Raw genomic sequence first — 19,569 nt, 5'->3', positions numbered from 1 at the left:
TACCCAAAACAAAACTTGACCCAGATATTTATGTGATATATCTGTATACCAAATTTCATTTCAGTATGTGCAGCGAATGCGAAGAAAATGAACGAAAACTAGGTAGACCGACCGACAGACAGCAGCAAAGCAATATGCCCTCCCTTCTTCGAAAAGGGGTTTAAAAACATTTCTTTTAATATCCAATTTAAATTGAATGTAGATTTTTTGTTGATAACTTTTCCTTTGTCCGTTCCGCGTTTTAGCAACACCCTTGCCGTGGCTACTAAAAATAGAAATATCTTTGAAATACGTTCAAAATGCTACTCCTCCTACAGTTTTGGTTTAATTTCAATATAACTAGGCACACAGGTGCTTTTGACTTCGATGAATGATGTTAGCGTGGTTACTAAAAATAAAAATTTCTGTGAAATACTTTCAAAATGCTACTCCTGCTACAGTTTTAATCCGATAATAATGTACTTTGGCACACAAGTAGGCTACGCTAAGATACATAATTCTGTGTAGAGTACAATGAAGATACATAATAATCAGTTTTTTTATTTTGATGAAAGATTTTGCCATGGTACCTAAAATTGAAAAAATCTGTAAAAGCAGACCTGCCTACCCTTCCGCTTTTGGCGTAATTCTTCCGCTTTTTACCACAAAATTACGCCATTACGCCACTGATATTAATTTTACGCTTTTGATATTCTGGTTTAAATCCATAATAACGTCTAAATTTTAGAGTCAAAGTACGACCTGCTGAAATGAAATGAGAAGTTCTAGTTAAACTAATTAACAGAGGATCAGGTTATATACCTAATAGTTATATGTAAACCGGTATACCGAAGATTCGGGATGGACTTTACTTCGCGACTCTGAAGCAGACGCTCTAATCACTGCGCCACCCGGTCGACGAAGAACTCAAAAAGGCATTGCTTACGTAAACTATTAAAGGATATTGCAAAAAGTATACCCATTTCTATGCTCAGTTAAGTTCATTTTAACATTGCTTTGAATAAGATAGAGAAATACGAGTGTTAAAAAGAAAAAAAAAGTGTTATTATGTACAAATTTTTTAAACATGCAAACGCAAGCCCTCCATTAAGTGATTTGATACAAATTGACCTCATGCGTCATTTAGGGTGTGCGTTTGATTTGAGTTTAAGAAAGGATACTGGTATTTTACAAACTTTTTTTGCCAATAGATGATTGGAAAAAGGGAAGTTTATAACAGGTTTGTTTAGTAATGTACAATTTCGGTAGGTTTGAAAGAAAGTAAAAAACTATTATAGTAAAACAACAAAATAGGAAAATATGATTGATTACGCTTTTACCTCTGAAATTCCACCAAAATTTTACTGAAATTACACCTTTAAAAGGACAAGAGGCCCATGGGCCACATCGCTCACCTGAGTAACTTGGATGATGCAGATCTTTACCAGATTCCCACTCTTGCTATACCTATCATGCCCAACAACCCCCTTCCCTTTTTTATTCTAAAACTTTAGAATCTACACTACTCAAGGATGCTTCCACATAAGTTTCAGCTTTCCGGGCCCAGTGGTTCTTGAGAAGAGATTTTTAAAGATTTGTTCTATATATTTCTATGTAAAACTTGGATTTCCTATTGTGGCCCTACCCTACCCCCAGGGGTCACTATTTTAACAATTTAATATCTACACTACCGAAGGATGCTCCCACATAAGTTTCAGCTTTCCTGGCCCAGTGGTTTCTAAGAAGAAGATTTTTAAAGATTTGTTCTATATATTTCTATGTAAAACTTGGATTCCCTATTGTAGCCATGCCCTACCCCTGGGGGTCATGACATTAAAAATTTAATATTTACACTACCCAAGGATGCTTCCATAAAAGTTTCAGCTTCCCTGGCCCAGTGGTTTCTTGAGAAGAAAATTTTTAAAGATTTTTCCTATATATTTCTATGTAAAGCTTGGATTTCGTATTATGGCCCCGCCCTACCCCCGGGGGTCATGATTTTAACAATTTAATATCTTCACTACCCAAGGATGCTCCCACGTAAGTTTCAGCTTTCCTGGCCCAGTGGTTCTTGAGAAGAAGATGTTTAAAGATTTGTTCTATATATTTCTATGTAAAACTTGGATTTCCTATTGTGGCCCTGTCCAAACCCTGGGGGTCATGATTTTAACAATTTAATATCTACACTACCCAAGGATGCTTCCACATAAGTTTCTGCTTTCCTGGCCCAGTGGTTCTTGAGAAGAAGATTTTTAAAGATTTGTTCTATATATTTCTATGTAAAACTTGGATTTTCTCTTGTGGCCCCGCCCTACCCCCGGGGGTCATGATATTAAGAATTTAATATCTACACTACCCAAGGATGCTTCCATATGAGTTTCAGCTTTTGAGGCCAGGTGGTTCTTGAGAAGAAGATTTTTAAAGATTTGTTCTATATATTTCTATGTAAAACTTGGATTCCCTATTGTGGCCCCGCCCTACCCCCGGGGGTCATGATTTTAACAATTTAATATCTACACTACCCAAGGATGCTCCCACATAAGTTTCAGCTTTCCTGGCCCAGTGGTTTCTAAGAAGAAGATTTTTAAAGATTTGTTCTATATATTTCTATGTAAAACTTGGATTCCCTATTGTGGCCCCGCCCTACCCCCGGGGGTCATGATTTTAACAATTTAATATCTACACTACCCAAGGATGCTTCCACATGAGTTTCAGCTTTCCTGGCCCAGTGGTTCTTGAGAAGAAGATTTTTTAGTGACCCCACCCTATTTTTGTCTTTTCTTGATTATCTCCCCTTGTTAGGAGACTTGGCCCTTCATTTTAACAATTTAAACTCCCCTTCACCCAAGGATGCTTTGTACCAAGTTTGGTTAAAATTGGCCCATTGGTTCTTGAGAAGAAGTCAAAAATGTGAAAAGTTTACAGTCGGACGGACGGACAGACAGACGGACGGACGACGGACAAAATGTGATCAGAAAAGCTCACTTGAGCCTTCAGCTCAGGTGAGCTAAAAAGGGTAGGCAGGTCTGTAAAAGTCTAATAAAGGCTACTCCTACAGTTGAAATCTTGTTGCAATCTTGCCACAAAAAGAGAGTTAAAGCTGAACACTACTCGTATATAGGCATAGTCCACCATATTTCCCGTTTTTCAACGCTCTCCCTATAACCGGTATATAATGAGCAGATCGCTAGTCAGTTCATTGTATTTCACTGTGGAGATCCGACGAATGTAGACGTATACCTTACAAAGCGTGCTACTCAATCTCGATGAAATTATCAAATTGTACGTATTTTTGTCCAAAACAGGACAGAAGTAACATGGAAAATACAGGTAAATAAATTATTTACAAACGGAAAAGCATATGAAAACAAGAAATAAACGCAAAAGACCTATTTGTACATGTCAGCCTAAGAGTTTTGAGTGTGTAATGGGGCGTAACGAAAGCGGTTTATATACCCGTCTGACAGTGCCTATTTATGAGAAGTGTCCAGCTTTAATCGTGGATCATTATTAGGTCTTTCCACCTTTCTGTGGAAAGACCTATTGATTTTCTTCTGTTTATTATTATTATTCTTCCCTATTATTCTTATTTTTCTTCCGCTGATTTTTTGTTTCGACATTTATCAAAAAGACTTTTTGTTCATCGTAAAGGTCATTAAAAGTTAGGAACAAATTTGACCCAACGCTTACGAACTATGACCCCTTTTGAAGTTATTGCCCTTTACGCAAGAAATGCTTGTTATCGCTACTCCTTCGAAACCCTACACCGTAGAAATATGAAACCTTCACCAAAGTCTTCGACTAATTGAGAGGATTCTAGAATCTATTCATTGCAAAAGTCTTCGGTGACCCCTTCAATGAGTTATTGCCCCTGAAAGTCTTTGAATTTTACAAATAATTAAAAATTTTTAAAACGAGAAGTTGTAGAGACATAAGACTAACTGCATAAGATTCATTCACCTTTGAGCTTAAAATTCATGTAAAGGTCAAAGGTCAAGGTCATTCCAAAATTGAGAAATTAAGCTCTTTTTATATCTTTTTTGTCTCTTAACATATACAAACTGTCTTAACATCACTTAAATGTTCTCTTAAAACTATTTAAAAGATTCAATTTGTATTCTGTAAGATTGACCCTATTAAAAGTTATCGCCCTTTGTGCGAAAAACCTTGTTATCGCTACTACTTTGAAACCGTAAACAGTACAAATATGAAACCTTCACTAAAGTCTTCGACTAATTGAGAGGATTCTGGAATCTATTCATTGCGAAAGTCTTCGGTGACTTCTTTAATGAGTTATTGCCCCTGAAAGTCTTTGAATTTTACAAAAAATTAAAAATTTTTAAAAAAAGAAAGTGTAGAGACATAAGACCAACTGCATAAGATTGATTGACCTTTGAGCTTTAAATTCATGTAAAGGTCAAAGGTCAAGGGCATTCCAAAACTGAAAAATTCAGCTCTTTTTATATATCTTTTGTCTTTCAACATATGCTTAATGTCTATGCATCATTAATATATACTTTTAAAACTGTGTCAAAGTTTTCATTCTTGTCCCTTACGATTGACCCTATTAAAAGTTATTGCCCCTTGTGCGAAAAACATTTTTATTGCTATTGCTTCAAAACTGTAAACCGCAAAGACATGAAACCTTCTCTAATGTCTTATTGGACTTTAGGCAAAACTTTTATGTTATGTTAAGTGCAAAAGGATCTGCTGACTCCTTGAATGAGTTACTGCCCTTAAATGCTTTTGTGCTTACTATTAAACCTTATAACTTTAAAACTATAAGTCATAGAGACATTGGGTTAATTACAATGTGACCCTTGAAATTTGACCTTGAATATGACTTGAAGGTCAAAGGTCAAGGTCACCTAAAATTTTTTCTCATTTTTATTTTTTTTTCTTCTTTTAAGCCATTCCTTGTTTCTTTTTTATGAAATTTAATTTAAAATAGATAAATATTAAATGAAATTGAAATTCAAAAGGTGGAAAGACCTCTTATTGTTCTGTGAACAATAAGTCTCCTAGTTCTTTTTACTGCTTTTGTAGTTTAAGTCTCAACTGCTACTTTTCTCTTCCTTTATTAGTACTAACCAGTAGAGCCACAGTCCCCACAAAGACTTGTGTTTGTATTTTGCAATCGGTTTTTCCGATTGCATCAGAGTATGCGGTCGCGCGTTTACAGATATGATTCAAATAGATTTAGTAAAGTACACAAGAACAGCATTGTAATGATTCCGTAAGGACTCTTCAAAATACAAAAGAAATACAGACACATACATGAATAAATAAATTATTCGTGAAAGAAAAACAGTATACTCATTTAGAAATTAAAATGTTACTGTCTTATTTCAATTTTTATAGGATACTTATATGGAATAAGCAATGTAATATAAGCAATATTAAGGTTTCGTCAAAGGTAAACATGTCCAGAAATTTATTTTTACAATAGCCCAAAAACTGTGTGAGGTATAAAATTAAAACTTTAACAGTGAATAAATTTTTCATTGATTAACAGATAGAAAGTATCACTTGATAGAAAAAATACTAGGAAAAAAATATTGAGAAAAATTCTTAAAAATGCATATATTTTCAAAATATATACCTAATTAATTTAGCGCTCTTAGTGAAAACCATTATTGCAGAAACAAAATATGTTTATCAATGTAGGGCAAGTTGGACTTGGATAGCCTCTGGAAAGTTGTTTTCCCTGTTTATTTTGTCCAAATGTTAAGATTTGAAAGTGAAAGTACATTGCTAATGGCGGATTCTATAGGTGTCTTGTCTTTATACATGTCATGCTTTCAATAACAGCCTTTCAGAGACCATTCGCGTCCAACTTGCCTTTCAGTGATAAAAATATATTATTTCTGCAATTATGGTTTTCACAAAAAAGACAAAATTAAGCAGGTGCATTTTTCTTTAAATATGCACATTTTCTGATAAAATTTTTCACAAAAATATCTTTTTAAAAATATTTTTATCAAGTGATACTTTCTATCTATTAATCAATGATACATGTATATTTATAAACTGTTAACGTTTTGACTTTATACCACACATAGTTTTGGAAATATTGTAAAAATAATTTTTAGACATTGACCTTTGACGAAACCTTAATCACCTAGAAACCAAAAAATGGGAATTTTTTATCCATGACTACCGAATATTACCTGTGAATAATGATTTAAATTAGTACTAACAATAAATATGTAAGATAACTATTCAGTTTTCAACAAAAAAAAAACATCTTTGTCTCAATTCACGACTTTAATTTGTGCGAGAAACGGGGGGGGGGGGGCGAGATGTACATACAAAAACATGACAAGTATCTTAATAAGGCAGGATTTTTATATAAGAACAAAATATTTTCATTTTTTCAATTTATTGACAACATATACATGTACATCATTCACAGAATGCATTCAGTAGGAAAGTTATTTTTAAATACAATTATTTCTAGAAAACAAGAGGCCCAGGAGCCTTATGGGTCACCTGAGCATCATGTTACAACTTTCCAACAATTGAATTTGATTCGTGTTTAAACAAAAGCCATGAAATTCAACCTTGTGAAAGAGGCACAATTCTTTATTATCAGCATACACTTAGCATGCTTACTTTGCTTACTTTATACCCAGTTGTAGATCAGAGTAACGAAGAGAAAATGCAATTCCATTTTATAACCACCGGATGTGCACCCCAAGCCACAAGAACCACCGACCTTGGGGTCACTCACACATTTCAAAATTTTAGAAATTGTACCGTAAGATTTAAATTTTATTTCATCATAAATGGTTTATTTAAACCAAAGAGCAGATGTCAAAGCATAACTTTATTTTCAGACTATGTACCCCCCCCCCCCTGCAGTACCCTTAACCCAAGGGTCTGCAATGATTGATTGATTGAATTCTGTTTAACGTCCCTCTCCAGAATATTTCACTAATATGGAGACGTCACCGTTGCCGGTAAAGGGCTGTAAATTTAGGCCTATGCTCGTCACTGAAATGAACCATTTTTGAAAAGGCACCTTCTTCATCATAAATATGTACTTGGATCATTGGCATATTAAACAGGAACAAAGGAAAAGAGTTTTCTAAAGAATTAATCCATCTTCACAAAATAATCATTAGAGCCCCGCCCTAACACCAGAACCCCTGATCCAGGGGCCATGAAATTCACAAATTGGGAAGAAGCATCTTTCCTCATCATAACCATGTACATAGTTCATTGGTTTAATACACAGGTGCATTTTCACTATAAAATCTATTTAGCCCCCCCCCCTTACACTAAAACCCATGACCCTGGGGCCATGAATTTCACAATTTTGGTAGAGGACTCAATGCTGATTACAATCATGCCAACAGTTTGACTGCTTGATTTCCAGAAGTATAGAAGACTTTTAAAGATTGCATTAATTTTAGTGGTTTCGTCCCCACCCCTCAGGATCCCAGGGAGCAGGGGCCATGAAATTCATAACTGTTGTCCCCCTTCACCCATACATGCTTTGTGCCAAAATTGGTTTAGGTATTGCATAGAAGAAGCTGAAAATGTTCAAATGATAACGCACGGCGCACGACGACGGACATAAACGGATAGCAATAGGTAACCTGAGTTTACTCAGGTGACCTACAAAGATATACATGTTAACAGCGAAAATACAAACCTTCTGCAAGTCGACACGCACTAACATTTTCATATATTACCATATTTTCGAATCAGAAGAAAGTAAAAAAAAATTGATATGAATGAAAAAACGTTTCATGTATCAGGAAATCTTCAACGGTTTAATGAAAACGACCATCATGGTATAATCCGTTTCTTAATCCTCGTATGCCGAGAGGGAAAAACCTATTAAAATATAACAAAAAAACTCTTCATACATTCGTTATATATGACAAATGTTATATTGATTGATTGTATTTTGTCTAACGTCCCTATCGAAAATTTTCACTCAGATGGAGACGTTACCGAATGCTGGTGAAGGATATCAAATTTAGACCTTTACTCTTCCCTCAATTCCATTGAGCAGCGAGGGTACTGTATCGTGCCATAGCCTACCGTGACCTACGTTTTTAGGATCATACCCGAAAGACCCGTTAGTTTCAGTTATAATGCCGAGTCCTCCGCAAATGAACAGTCAGTACTTATGTGTTCGTCTAAGGTATGATTTGAAGGAGATTCGAACCCGAGCCTCCCGATTGCGAAGCGAACGCTCTCCCACTACGCTACCGTGACCAGTGACAAATGTTTTAAGTTTCACTATTACACTTGAAGAATGCTGAATCACACCAGAAGCAGTTACGTTACCCGACAAAAGCATTTATAAAACCTTCCCGATCAACCTCGCATGATTTTACGCTACACACTATAGCTAGTTCAAGATTTATGCTGTCAGTTGCTACAATCACTTGAAGAAGGGAGCGTAATTCTTAAAGTCTTGAAAGCATTTCTGAATCATTTGTCTAAACATTAACTATTTTTTACGAATTTTAAATCGGAAGAACTGTCAACTTTGGGTGTATAATGTGTTATGTCTTCAAGTCATGTGTTATATGTAAAATATCTCCATCATTCGGAAATTCTATAATACAGATTGACCACTTATGATATGATAAAGTAAATACAACATAGATAAACTATGAGTGAATACCTAGTGACGTTTTATCATCATCCTCGTTTCTCTTATAGATGTCTCCGATGTCTGATCAGTGGTTCCCACTGTAGGATTCCAAGGTTTGCGCCAGTATTCCGGGTACCAGGGACCGTTAAGGAAGGCTTCGTGACATTGGTTAAACCACCAGCCTCCTCCCCAATGAGCAGCGCAGTTATGGCCACTATACCAGTCGTTATCCCTGTCTTTGGTGGTAAAGTACATCCCAGAGAGATTAGCCCACGAATAAGGAGTGTGTAATATACTGTCACCTGTAGAAGGATTGCATGCGAAATAGTTACCCCAAAATAACTAATGTACTTAACTGAACTCAGTTGTATTGTTAACAATAGATAATGAAATCCCACACTGATCACTGGCAATGATCCCACTATTAAGAAACACGTTTACAATGGCATATATTGAATAATTGATAATTGTTGTTTTAAGCCAGTTTAACAATTTATAATGTCATAAAACATACTGGATTAATTGATTTAAGGACTAATTTTAAAACTCAGGGTGATTTATATAATAGATATAAACATGTGTTACGAAACATCAAAGACATGAAATATAACAATACAATACAGATGTGATGTACTATGACACAATACAGATGTGATGTATGACGACATAATACAGATGTGATGTACTATGACGCAATACAGATGTGATGTATGACGACATAATACAGATATAATGTACTATGACGCAATACAGATGTGATGTATGACGACATAATACAGATGTGATGTACTATGACACAATACAGATGTGATGTACTACTACACAATACAGATATGATGTACTATGACACAATACAGATCTATATGATGTACTAGGACACAATACAGGTGTGATGTACAACGACACAATACAGATGTGATGTACTATGACACAATACAGTTGTGATGTATGACGACATAATACAGATGTGATGTACTATGACGCAATACAGATGTGATGTATGACGACATAATACAGATGCAATGTACTATGACGGAATACAGATGTGATGTATGACGACATAATACAGATGTGATGTACTATGACACAATACAGATGTGATGTACTACGACACAATACAGATATGATGTACTATGACACAATACAGATATGATGTACTAGGACACAATACAGGTGTGATGTACAACGACACAATACAGATGTGATGTACTATGACACAATACAGTTGTGATGTATTACGACACAATACAGGTGTGATGTACAAGGACACAATACAGGTGTGATGTACTACGACACAATACACGTGTGATGTACTATGACACAATACACGTGTGATGTACTACGACACAATACAGGTGTGATGTACTATGACACAATAATGATGTAATGTACTATGACACAATACAGATGTACTAGGATTGATGAGATAGAAGAACAATGAGAACATGTGTAATGTATATATCTTTGATATACATGTATTATGGCTATTTACATTATGTACTCCTTAATTTAAGCCAGATTTCACTCAATACTTTTGTTATCTTTCTTTTTCTCTCATCTCCTCCTCTATTTTCTTTCTTTTGCATGATACATGTCCGTGTTTGCTCTGCTCTTATTTTGTATATTTGTTTAATGGACGTTGAGATTGAATACTGTTCGTTATTTCCATATCCTTCCTTCATTGTCACATACCTAAAGTTCCTGTGGCAGGTCCTCCCAGAAAGAGTTGATACTTGTTTGTTTCATCGGACACGGAGAATTGATCGTACAGCTCATACAGTGTTGTTCCATTCACCAGTGTGATGGAGACGTACAGGAATGAGTTTCTTCCCTTTGTTAATTGATTTATGGCGTCATTTCCTGTTTAAAGATTTATTCATATCAAACATTTTTATGCTGATGTAATATATTTTTGAAATATACGTTGAGGAGGTATCTAAGATTCAAAAAGTGAATTTCAAAATGATGCTGTGTACATCTTTCCTTTAGTGTTTGTAAGTCTGGAAAATTGAAATAGTTTGTGAACGCCAAATACACATTTAATATCAATTGGTTTAAAATTTTATGATAACCTTGAAATTTTTATATAAAGTTCATTGGACATGTCCAAATTATTGAATGGATTAACAATTTATATTTACCAATCCAGACATTCTTGTCCGGTGTACCAAAACCATTTTTATACTCGGACCAACTCTGCTTAAAGCTCAGGGATCCACTTATTCGCTTTTGAATTGCCTTGAAAAAATGCATGAATTGTATATTATTATGCTATGTATGTCGAGTCAACTTTAAAATAACGATTGTTTGCCCTGTCCAGACTCAGTATTTAAACCAGAAGTCTCTGTCGAGACTGAAGCTCTACTGGTTTGTACTTACATCAAAAGAAGAGAAAAGTAGCAGTATGGAATTGAGACTTCACTACAGCAATAAATAGAATAATGATCCTTGACTGTCTCTTTCTGTTCTTAGTGTAGTCTACTTGCATGCCACATTTTATTACAATCATGCTAAGACTGCATTTGGAGTAGCATTTTGAGGGTATATTACAGAAATTTCTATTTCCATGGCAATCATGTTTATCGAAATCAAAAAATGATATACAGGATTGGGTATGTTAGTGTAGTTTACTTCTGTGTAATATTACATTGAAATTAGACCAAAACTATTGGAGGAGTAGCATTTGGAAAGAATTTTACAGAAAATTGTATGTTTAGTAACTACGGCAACACTGTTTATTCAAACAAAAACCGATAAAAAGCATTGTGTATCTTAATGTAGTCTGCTTCTGTGCCAAGTTATATAAAAATCAGACCACAACTGTAGGAGGAAAAGCATTTTGAAAATATTTCGTTAATTTTTGAACCACGGCAACACAGTTCATCAAAATCAAATAGAATTATGTATCCGAGTGTAGTCTACTTGTGTGCCAAGTTATATTGAAATCAGATCAAAACCGTAGGAGGAGTAGCATTTTGGTAGGTAGGACGCCGAAAACATTACTATCGCATCATATCCTGTGATCGCTCACCAGTAGAGCTAACAATTAGATCAGTAGCTTGGTAGAAATTTGTTTTGTAGCAAATTTCAACATCAATGTTGAATTTTTATATTCTAGATGCACAATAAAATATCAACCTACATCCTGAAAAGCATAACCAGAGATTCAAAATTAAATTCATTGATTCTAAAACCTACATACCGTCCAGCCTCCTCCCATAGTACTCATATCACAGTAAGCCTTCAGCGGAAGAGATCTCGTCCCAGGAGGATATATATCGTACACACCTGATTGCCACTGGCCATTATCATGAAGTTCCTTACAATCCATAGGGAAAACTTAAACATAAATAATAGAGTGAATTTTAAAAGAAATTGTTTTTGTAAATAAAAACATCAAAAAAGCCATGCAAACGCAGATGCCTTTTAAAATATAAAGAACCAAGGTGTTTCAGAAGTAGGTCGCTGTGCCCTACTTTATGGTCAACATTCTCCGAAAATTTAAGATGCATCAACTGAGAAAGTTAAACAATTCTAGGGCAATGAATACCTAAAATACTTAAATATAGCCATAAATTATCAAAAGTAGGTCACCAGCTTTTTGGTCGACATTTTTTAAAGATTAAAAAATGAAGCCAAAGTTTGATGATTATAGGCTTGAAGGTATACAAAATACGCCTTTTAAACAAATTGAAAACAAATGCCCGTAAAATTTAAAGCATACTTTTAAGTTGATGTTGTTCGAGGACATAAGATGCATCCACTGACAAAGTTTGATAATCACAAGCTAAGATATGCATCCAAATCAATTTGGCCTACTTTTTTGTTTACATGATGTGAAGTCCTAAGATGCATCAACTTACAATATTTGATGATCCTAATATTTATAGTAAGCAAAATTACATTTCAATTAAGTGTAAATGTTGGTCAACTTTGAGGTGACCTTGAGACCAAGCCCTATGTACCAGGGCCACAGCTTGCACAATTTTTAATCTTCGACATATCATGACCCTTGGATGGAAGATTGTTTAAAATCTGCCTGGTAGTTCTATAGAAGATTTTTTTTAGCAACCAGTACTTTTGGTTTTAATTTTTTGATTATCTCCCCTTGTTTCAGGGCCCCAACCCTAGTTCTCGAATACAAGTAAATGGTAGTCCTTGGGCCAAGAATACTCCCTGACAAATTTGACAATAATTTGCCAAGGGGTTCTTAAGTTATGGCCCATTTTCTAAAAAGTTCACGCACACTGCACAAATGGCCAAAGCATTTTGCTCTCTGAGCCTTTGGCTAAGAAGAGCTAAAAATGACGATGAAAAATATCTCATTAACCCATTAAACAATTTCAATACTTGATATCGCGATTACTTAACTAAGCTGAACTCTTTCGCGATGGACGGCTGTTGGTATGGGACAAATGTGCTTTTGATTTTTCCTTTATTTTTTTAATCGAACTCCTCTCATTTATTTTATTTAAAAAAAACGTCATATTTTAGAGCTGATAAAATACTGTAGACGTAATTTTTTTACAGGGTTAAAATTCTGCAAAATCTCACTTTCTATTAAATCTGCGATTTGAAAAATGCGCAAATTTCTCAGACTGTCACTTTATACCTTGCATTTATATTAAGTATTCTGTAGAAATTTCCGCGGAAAATTTGTTACCGCGTACAAAGTATTGTAAGACAAACCCAATAAAACAATTTTAGACTTCTAAAGAGACAACTGAAATATTTATGGTAAAATAGTCAGAAAGAGTGTAAAGTATTGTGCACTTCTAGGAAATTTCAAAATAGCCAACTAAAATTTTTTGATTTCAGAAGATTAATAAATTCGTATTTTCCACAAAAACTGATTTTGTTGATTGTCGGTTTTTTATTAGTGTTATATATTGTTTCGACGGAAGTATTATTTCTTTTTTTATATTTTAAAAATCATTAGTTTGTATTCATCTTTTGTAAAATAATGTGTATACTTTAAGAGAATTTAAGGATCAATAGAAACAAATTACTTCTGCCTCGCCCTCCTTTTCAAAAATGATATGGACGTTTGTGAGTACAAACAATGACAAACTGTTGCAAAAGATTTGATATGAAAGTTTTAAGTTTTTCAAATGTAAAGATATCTCACGTCCGCCTAATTTGTCGTTTTTTATGATTTTGCCGCATTAATTATTTCTACACTTGTGATCTCTTTGTCGTGCTTTTAGAACGCCAGGGATCCAGTATTCTGTATTTCGCATCCACTATTCCTTACCAGAAAAACAACTTGTGAATAATTTTATTTAAATATGACTGCATTTCATTACATTTAGATAACTTTGGTTAAAGGTGGTCTTCATATTGAAAATATGCATTTAATTTTTCTTCTAAAATTATTTCAATGTTCAACAATCTGTCTTAAATTTATCGAATTGATTAACACGACTTTGTGGCGTCGTGGTATGATTGCTGGATTGAGAACATAAGTTAAAGATCGTGACTTCGAGTCTCACAGTGCGTGATTCTTATCTACTATTTTATTCTTTTTTTTCTTTCTGTGCATTTTTTCTATGTTTTTTTCATATCATTTTGTAATACAAGTATAAATAATGTGAGAAAGATATGATACAACAGTACACCTTGAAAGTATCTGGAAAAAAAACAGCCCTAAACTATTTTAATGACCCAAAGTCATAGCTGCTAGCTTGTTTTATTTAAAAAGTTCTGTCAATCTTGTTTAGAATTAGAGTATTGAACAAGTAAAATTATTGTCATGCAACAAACTTGCAACTATGAAAATATAAGTGTGGTCCACAAATGATTACATACATGATTTTGAATTGAAAAGGTACATGTATCTATAAATAGAAACAGGAGATTTCGTTTAAGTCGCTTGAGTCGGCCGAGTCCTCGGTCAGGCAGCTATGGCTCTTGTTTATACATGTATATGTGTGCTTATTTTTTCCACACTTCAGTTACGTAGGAGTTTGTCAAACAGGATTGGATGAAACATTTAACCAATTATTTATAAAGTTTTAATTTTTTCTCTTTCTTAATATTCTACTACATGAATGTTAAATATTTTTTATTCAAATTACTCTAATTCTGCAGAAACGCACGCCGACTTACAACTTTCATATCGTATAACCGACAACTTCTTGGCAGCCGGTAATTAAAGGTTTGTTATTGACGATCACACTGAAGAAAACTACAAAGTATTTAATAGCAAGTGAACGTATTGGTACTTTCGGGAGAGAGGGAAAAAAAGCAATACCTACGATCAGAAAACATATATCTCCAGCCGGCCTCCTCAGAAACTGAAGAAGTATTGAGATTTTTGTAGGTCCGGCACTTCTTCAGGTAATTATTGTATCCAAACACCCCGCATTCTTTGTGACAAAACATGGCACACCCAGGCATCGTCTTAGCGTTGTATTCTCCCAAAAGTTCCACATCTGACTTTTTATCATCAAAGTTTGGGTTTGTTACATATCTCCGAGAACACATGGTAACTCGAGCCACCGTAAAGTAGACAACAATTAAACAAATGCCGGAGAGAAGGTCCATACTGTTCTTTTTGTGTTGTGTTACAGGGCTCCTGTAAGAGATTGTAAGAGTCCTCAGGCCGACAAGTATAAATATATAAATATCAGGCCCTAAGCGTCATGGAAATGTGATTGGTTGTTTGGTACGTGTTCTATATGATGCCTTTTTAAATTCGCAGAAATATATCGATTTTGTGAAACATAACAGACATGCATCTTCAGCTGGAAGAACGAAATTTGACATCGAGTTACATTAACTAAATTTTACTGTATATCGTATGTTTTGTTATACAGAGCTGAATTTTAAATCGAAAATGGTATATATGATATAAAAATTTAAATGGAAAAACTGTCTATATACATCATCCATGCTTTTATTTCAAAGTTTGTGAAAAGGGGGGGTGTCAAAAAATATATACCTATCCAGACATCCATTTTTTGTTTAAATCATCTGTCCTTAAGAAATTAAAGACAACATGCCATATATGGTTGTGTAGATAAGTTATTGTAGAAAACATAGGTGTAATCATTTTTAGTATACATTTCCTCTGCAAGTGTAAATGCGATTCTTGGGGAGAGGGTACTAATCTGTTTATATGGAGTTACATACCTTGTGTTATTATAATTTTACGGGTTAAAAAATTATTACCGAACCCAGTGTATGTGAGCAGCATTCAATAAATTATGAAACATTTACATTCAACTTATTTATGGTTAACAATTATAGCATATTAATATCTCTGTAAACATTAGGAAGATATATACTGTATTAATAAGTTGTATAATAAAATAAATGTGGACTCATTTAACGGTCAGTATGCACTGATAATGACACAGGAAGACATATACTGACCTCAGATACATGTAGAATATATACCTCGGGCTAGCACCCTCGGTCGATATAGTCAATGTATCTTCGGTCAATATTGGTCAACCTGGGTCTTTATAAATTCATATTGACCTACATATTGAGTCCATATTTGTATAATAATTTGATAAGTTTAAATAATTTCCTTTTATAATTTTCTATACTCACATGCTAAAATTGTCTTGATTTAACATAGGTGGTGGGGTGGTGGTCATAAACATGTAAGCATACACGAATAGAGGGAAAGTGAACCTTCTGAGAAGAATTTTTAACAGCAAGAAATTTTTTCCGTCGAAATGAACGTTGAAGCTCTATATATTGAAGTAAAGAACTACTTATTATTTTGCAACATTTTGTAAATTTAAATCATTGATAATTGCTTTTTTCTTGGGGCGTGAAATGAATATAAAAAAAATCATAAAATTTTAAATTTAAAGGCAGTTTACACTTTAGTTTAAGCATCATTTAGTTACTTCAAACGAATGTTATTAGGAAGCAATTAAGGTATTATAAATATTATATTAGCAGATCCGTTCATTCGAAAAAAAATCCATATTTTACAACCTCTGCTTTCATATCCAGTCAGCACAATTTTAAATTTACCATGTTTTATAATTATGTAAATTCCGTGTATGTTATTTGATTAAGAGGAAATATAAGTCCAGTGCAAGGGTTAAAACAGCAGTGTCAAGAATTAAAAAACCAGGTCCTCGGAGCAGACCTTAAAATTATAAACCGATGTTCTTTTTCCAAGTAGATGCTGACATGAGAAATATCCATAAAATGTCATAAGTGCAGAGTTTGCACGAGAAATAAATTTCAGTGGAAAAAAGAGTTTTTCCAAGAAAGATCAATCAGTGGTCAAAAGTGCAGAGTTTGCACGGAAGTCATCACCCCCAAATCTTACTAACACAGAGCAGTGCAGTTAAGGTTATAATAAGGGAACGGTGCCTAATCTAAAATATATAATTGACGTCACTTAGAACTGCATTGTATCAGGTCTTCAGATAATAACTAATGAAACATATTGAGAGAAGGAAGATTATCAAGATCAAAAGTTCATAAAACAATACAAAATAGACTCAGAGCAAACACGGACCTCCAAAACATCAGAGATGGGATAACTTGCCAAGGAGGAGTGATTAATCTTCTCATTTTAACCCCTTAGATACCTGTAGATTACCTGAAAACTATTTCATGCATTTTGTCGTGAGTTAAATAGCGAGATGCAAATAATTTATTGATTGCACTTTTCGTTATATCGATCTATTGAAAGAGCATTCCTTAAATCTCAGATGAGAAATGAGGTGAGTCAGTCACGTGATTAAATCCTCCGTGCAGTTGAAATATTTATAATAGTTCTAATTAAAAGATATAACATGTTTATTAATATGTTTATTAGCTTCAATATATGATATGTTTTCCTGTTTGACAGGATGTTACTGACGAAAATAATCCCATTTTTATATACATTTCATAAAAAAATTAAAAGGTTTATTTCCGCAGTACAGTTTAGGCAACATTTTCTATAAATAGTCACCGAATACGATACCCTTAATGTCTAACTGTTTTATTTTCAAGCAAGACACTCTAGTTTATATAGCTTTATCTTATCTTGAAGAGTATGTCCCTCGCTTTTTACATTTGTATTTTTTCTCATCATGTGATCCTCTAAAGTCACGTGGGCTCCGATTTTTGGTCAAAAAATGAAATGTTATATTTTACTAAAACGTTCAAGGGAAAGACAGACAAAAAAAAACTACACAGTGTTTTAGATTGTCCCTATGTATCTATACTTTCTCAAAAGTGATGCTCATACAGATAATTTTCCGATATACCTGTATTTAAGTTATATAGCTAAAACAGACAGTAGTATATGAAAAAAATGTTTTTTTCTTAATTTCATCGGAAATTATAAATTACCTAAAGGATTACTAAGAAATGAGCATAACGTTTTGAAAACTATACAGTCAAATAAAAAATTTGAAATATATATCTACTTTCTGGATTATCCTTGAACTTTTTAATTAAAAATTGAAATCTTGGTACAGTCAATCTAAATATAGTTTTCAAACGCATCATTGACCAAGCATGGGAGATAACTCTTTGATACTTGATATAGTTTGTTTACCTCGTACATTTTAAATAAACATACTTGCGGACTGCGCTGGGCTCTTAACTAAATCAAAACGGTATGCATAAAACATCCTGGACATTACTGTCTTCATTCTCGTTACATTGTATACATTATGTTTGCTAGAAGACGTCTTCTGAACCTTCTGCATTTCCTCAAAGATGTGTAAATACACATGCAGCTACATTTAGATCTAAAGTTTGCCGCAGCATTCATCGTGTAAAATAAAACGTCAATGGTAAATAAAATTGAAATATTCAACTATTATTAATAATCAAAGAATAGCCACAAAAAATTATTAATTTGATAACTATACCCCTCTGCCACTACTGTACATACACTTGTGTATATATGGATGTAATGGTAATGTCGGAAATCTTTCCAGTCCACAGTGTAGTAATGTGAATGTAATGGACTTTTTAACCATACACAGAGACGTAAGCGTAGTCTTGTGCATCTGTCGTACAATAAACCTGCAATACACGATGTATCCTTTGATTCATTACTACCTTACGTAAATTAACAATTACATTTACATCATATCGCACCAAAATTTACTCTGTCCATTTGTGTTTTTCGGTTGGATCGGTGCGCGGGGGCGTGCTCTGCATGTGGACGATTTCTAAAGTGAATTGAATTGTTGACAAGGAGGTTGGTGGTGCGGGAATATCAACAGTCTTGTTTGGGGTCATCGTTTCGTGAGTTCTGTGGTCGGTGCGGCGGCCTTGTCGGCAGGTGCAATTTGTCATTCGGACAATTGCTAACAGACGTTTCTCATGCTAATTGTTAGTCCATTGTTTGTGTATGGGTTGACGGCGGGTTTTTTTCCCGTTATTTTACGACAATGATCACACGGCGGGTGTGACCCGTCAGCAGGAGATGCTCACTCCTCCATGGCACCTGATCCCATTTCTGATGTCCGTTTTGGCTCTGTCCTATTTTATATTGTTTCATGGACTTTGGTACTGAATACTGTTTGTTATCCCCATGTCCTTTTTGATATTGTAGAGCCTGTATCTTTGTTTCTATGCCGTAACAAGTGAAGTAGCTTTTGTTTGTTTTCCACATAAACCTGACGGTAATTTCCTTACTCTTACTGCTGGTGTTCAGAGTCGGTTTTAGGCATAGAGTCTATAGACAACCTCTGTTCATACAGTTGCCGAAGTTAAAAGGTATTGTCTTTCAAATAATATCCCTGGTGGCTCTACATCCTCGCTGTGTATGACCTTCTCTGCCACATCTCCTACATAAAACTTCAGCAAATTGTTGATTTTGTAACGACAGAAATGTACCGACTGTGCTGATTGGGTCACGTTGATTATGTTGATGTGATCTATACTCATTTTTCTTATTTCTATGTCTCCAAACTCTTCCTCTAATATAGCCTCTGTCTCGTGTCCTGTACGTTGCTGAGCCTCTAAACCGAGTTTGATATTTGCCTTGTAGT

At 34.4% G+C, this 19,569-nt stretch overlaps 1 protein-coding gene across 1 annotated transcript; it reads right to left on the bottom strand.

Moving 5' to 3' along the window:
• Positions 1 to 7,279: 7,279 nt before the first annotated feature.
• Positions 7,280 to 18,814, bottom strand: LOC134283420 (fibrinogen-like protein 1). The gene is made up of 7 exons (XM_062765866.1): positions 18,681 to 18,814; positions 14,854 to 15,173; positions 11,799 to 11,935; positions 10,738 to 10,834; positions 10,289 to 10,456; positions 8,627 to 8,898; positions 7,280 to 7,824 (listed from the first exon to the last, which is right to left on the bottom strand). The coding sequence occupies exons 1-6, from the start codon at positions 18,812 to 18,814 to the stop codon at positions 8,627 to 8,629; spliced, it is 1,128 nt and encodes a 375-aa protein (XP_062621850.1). The 3' UTR covers positions 7,280 to 7,824.
• Between the last annotated feature and the right edge of the window lie 755 nt (positions 18,815 to 19,569).

The sequence above is a fragment of the Saccostrea cucullata genome, unplaced genomic scaffold (genome assembly GCF_032062105.1).
Source record: "Saccostrea cucullata isolate Sc308-1 unplaced genomic scaffold, CSIRO_AGI_Scuc_v1 ctg1397, whole genome shotgun sequence".
NCBI classification, from domain to species: Eukaryota; Metazoa; Mollusca; class Bivalvia; order Ostreida; family Ostreidae; genus Saccostrea; species Saccostrea cuccullata.
This window is presented reverse-complemented; position numbering and strand designations above follow the sequence as displayed.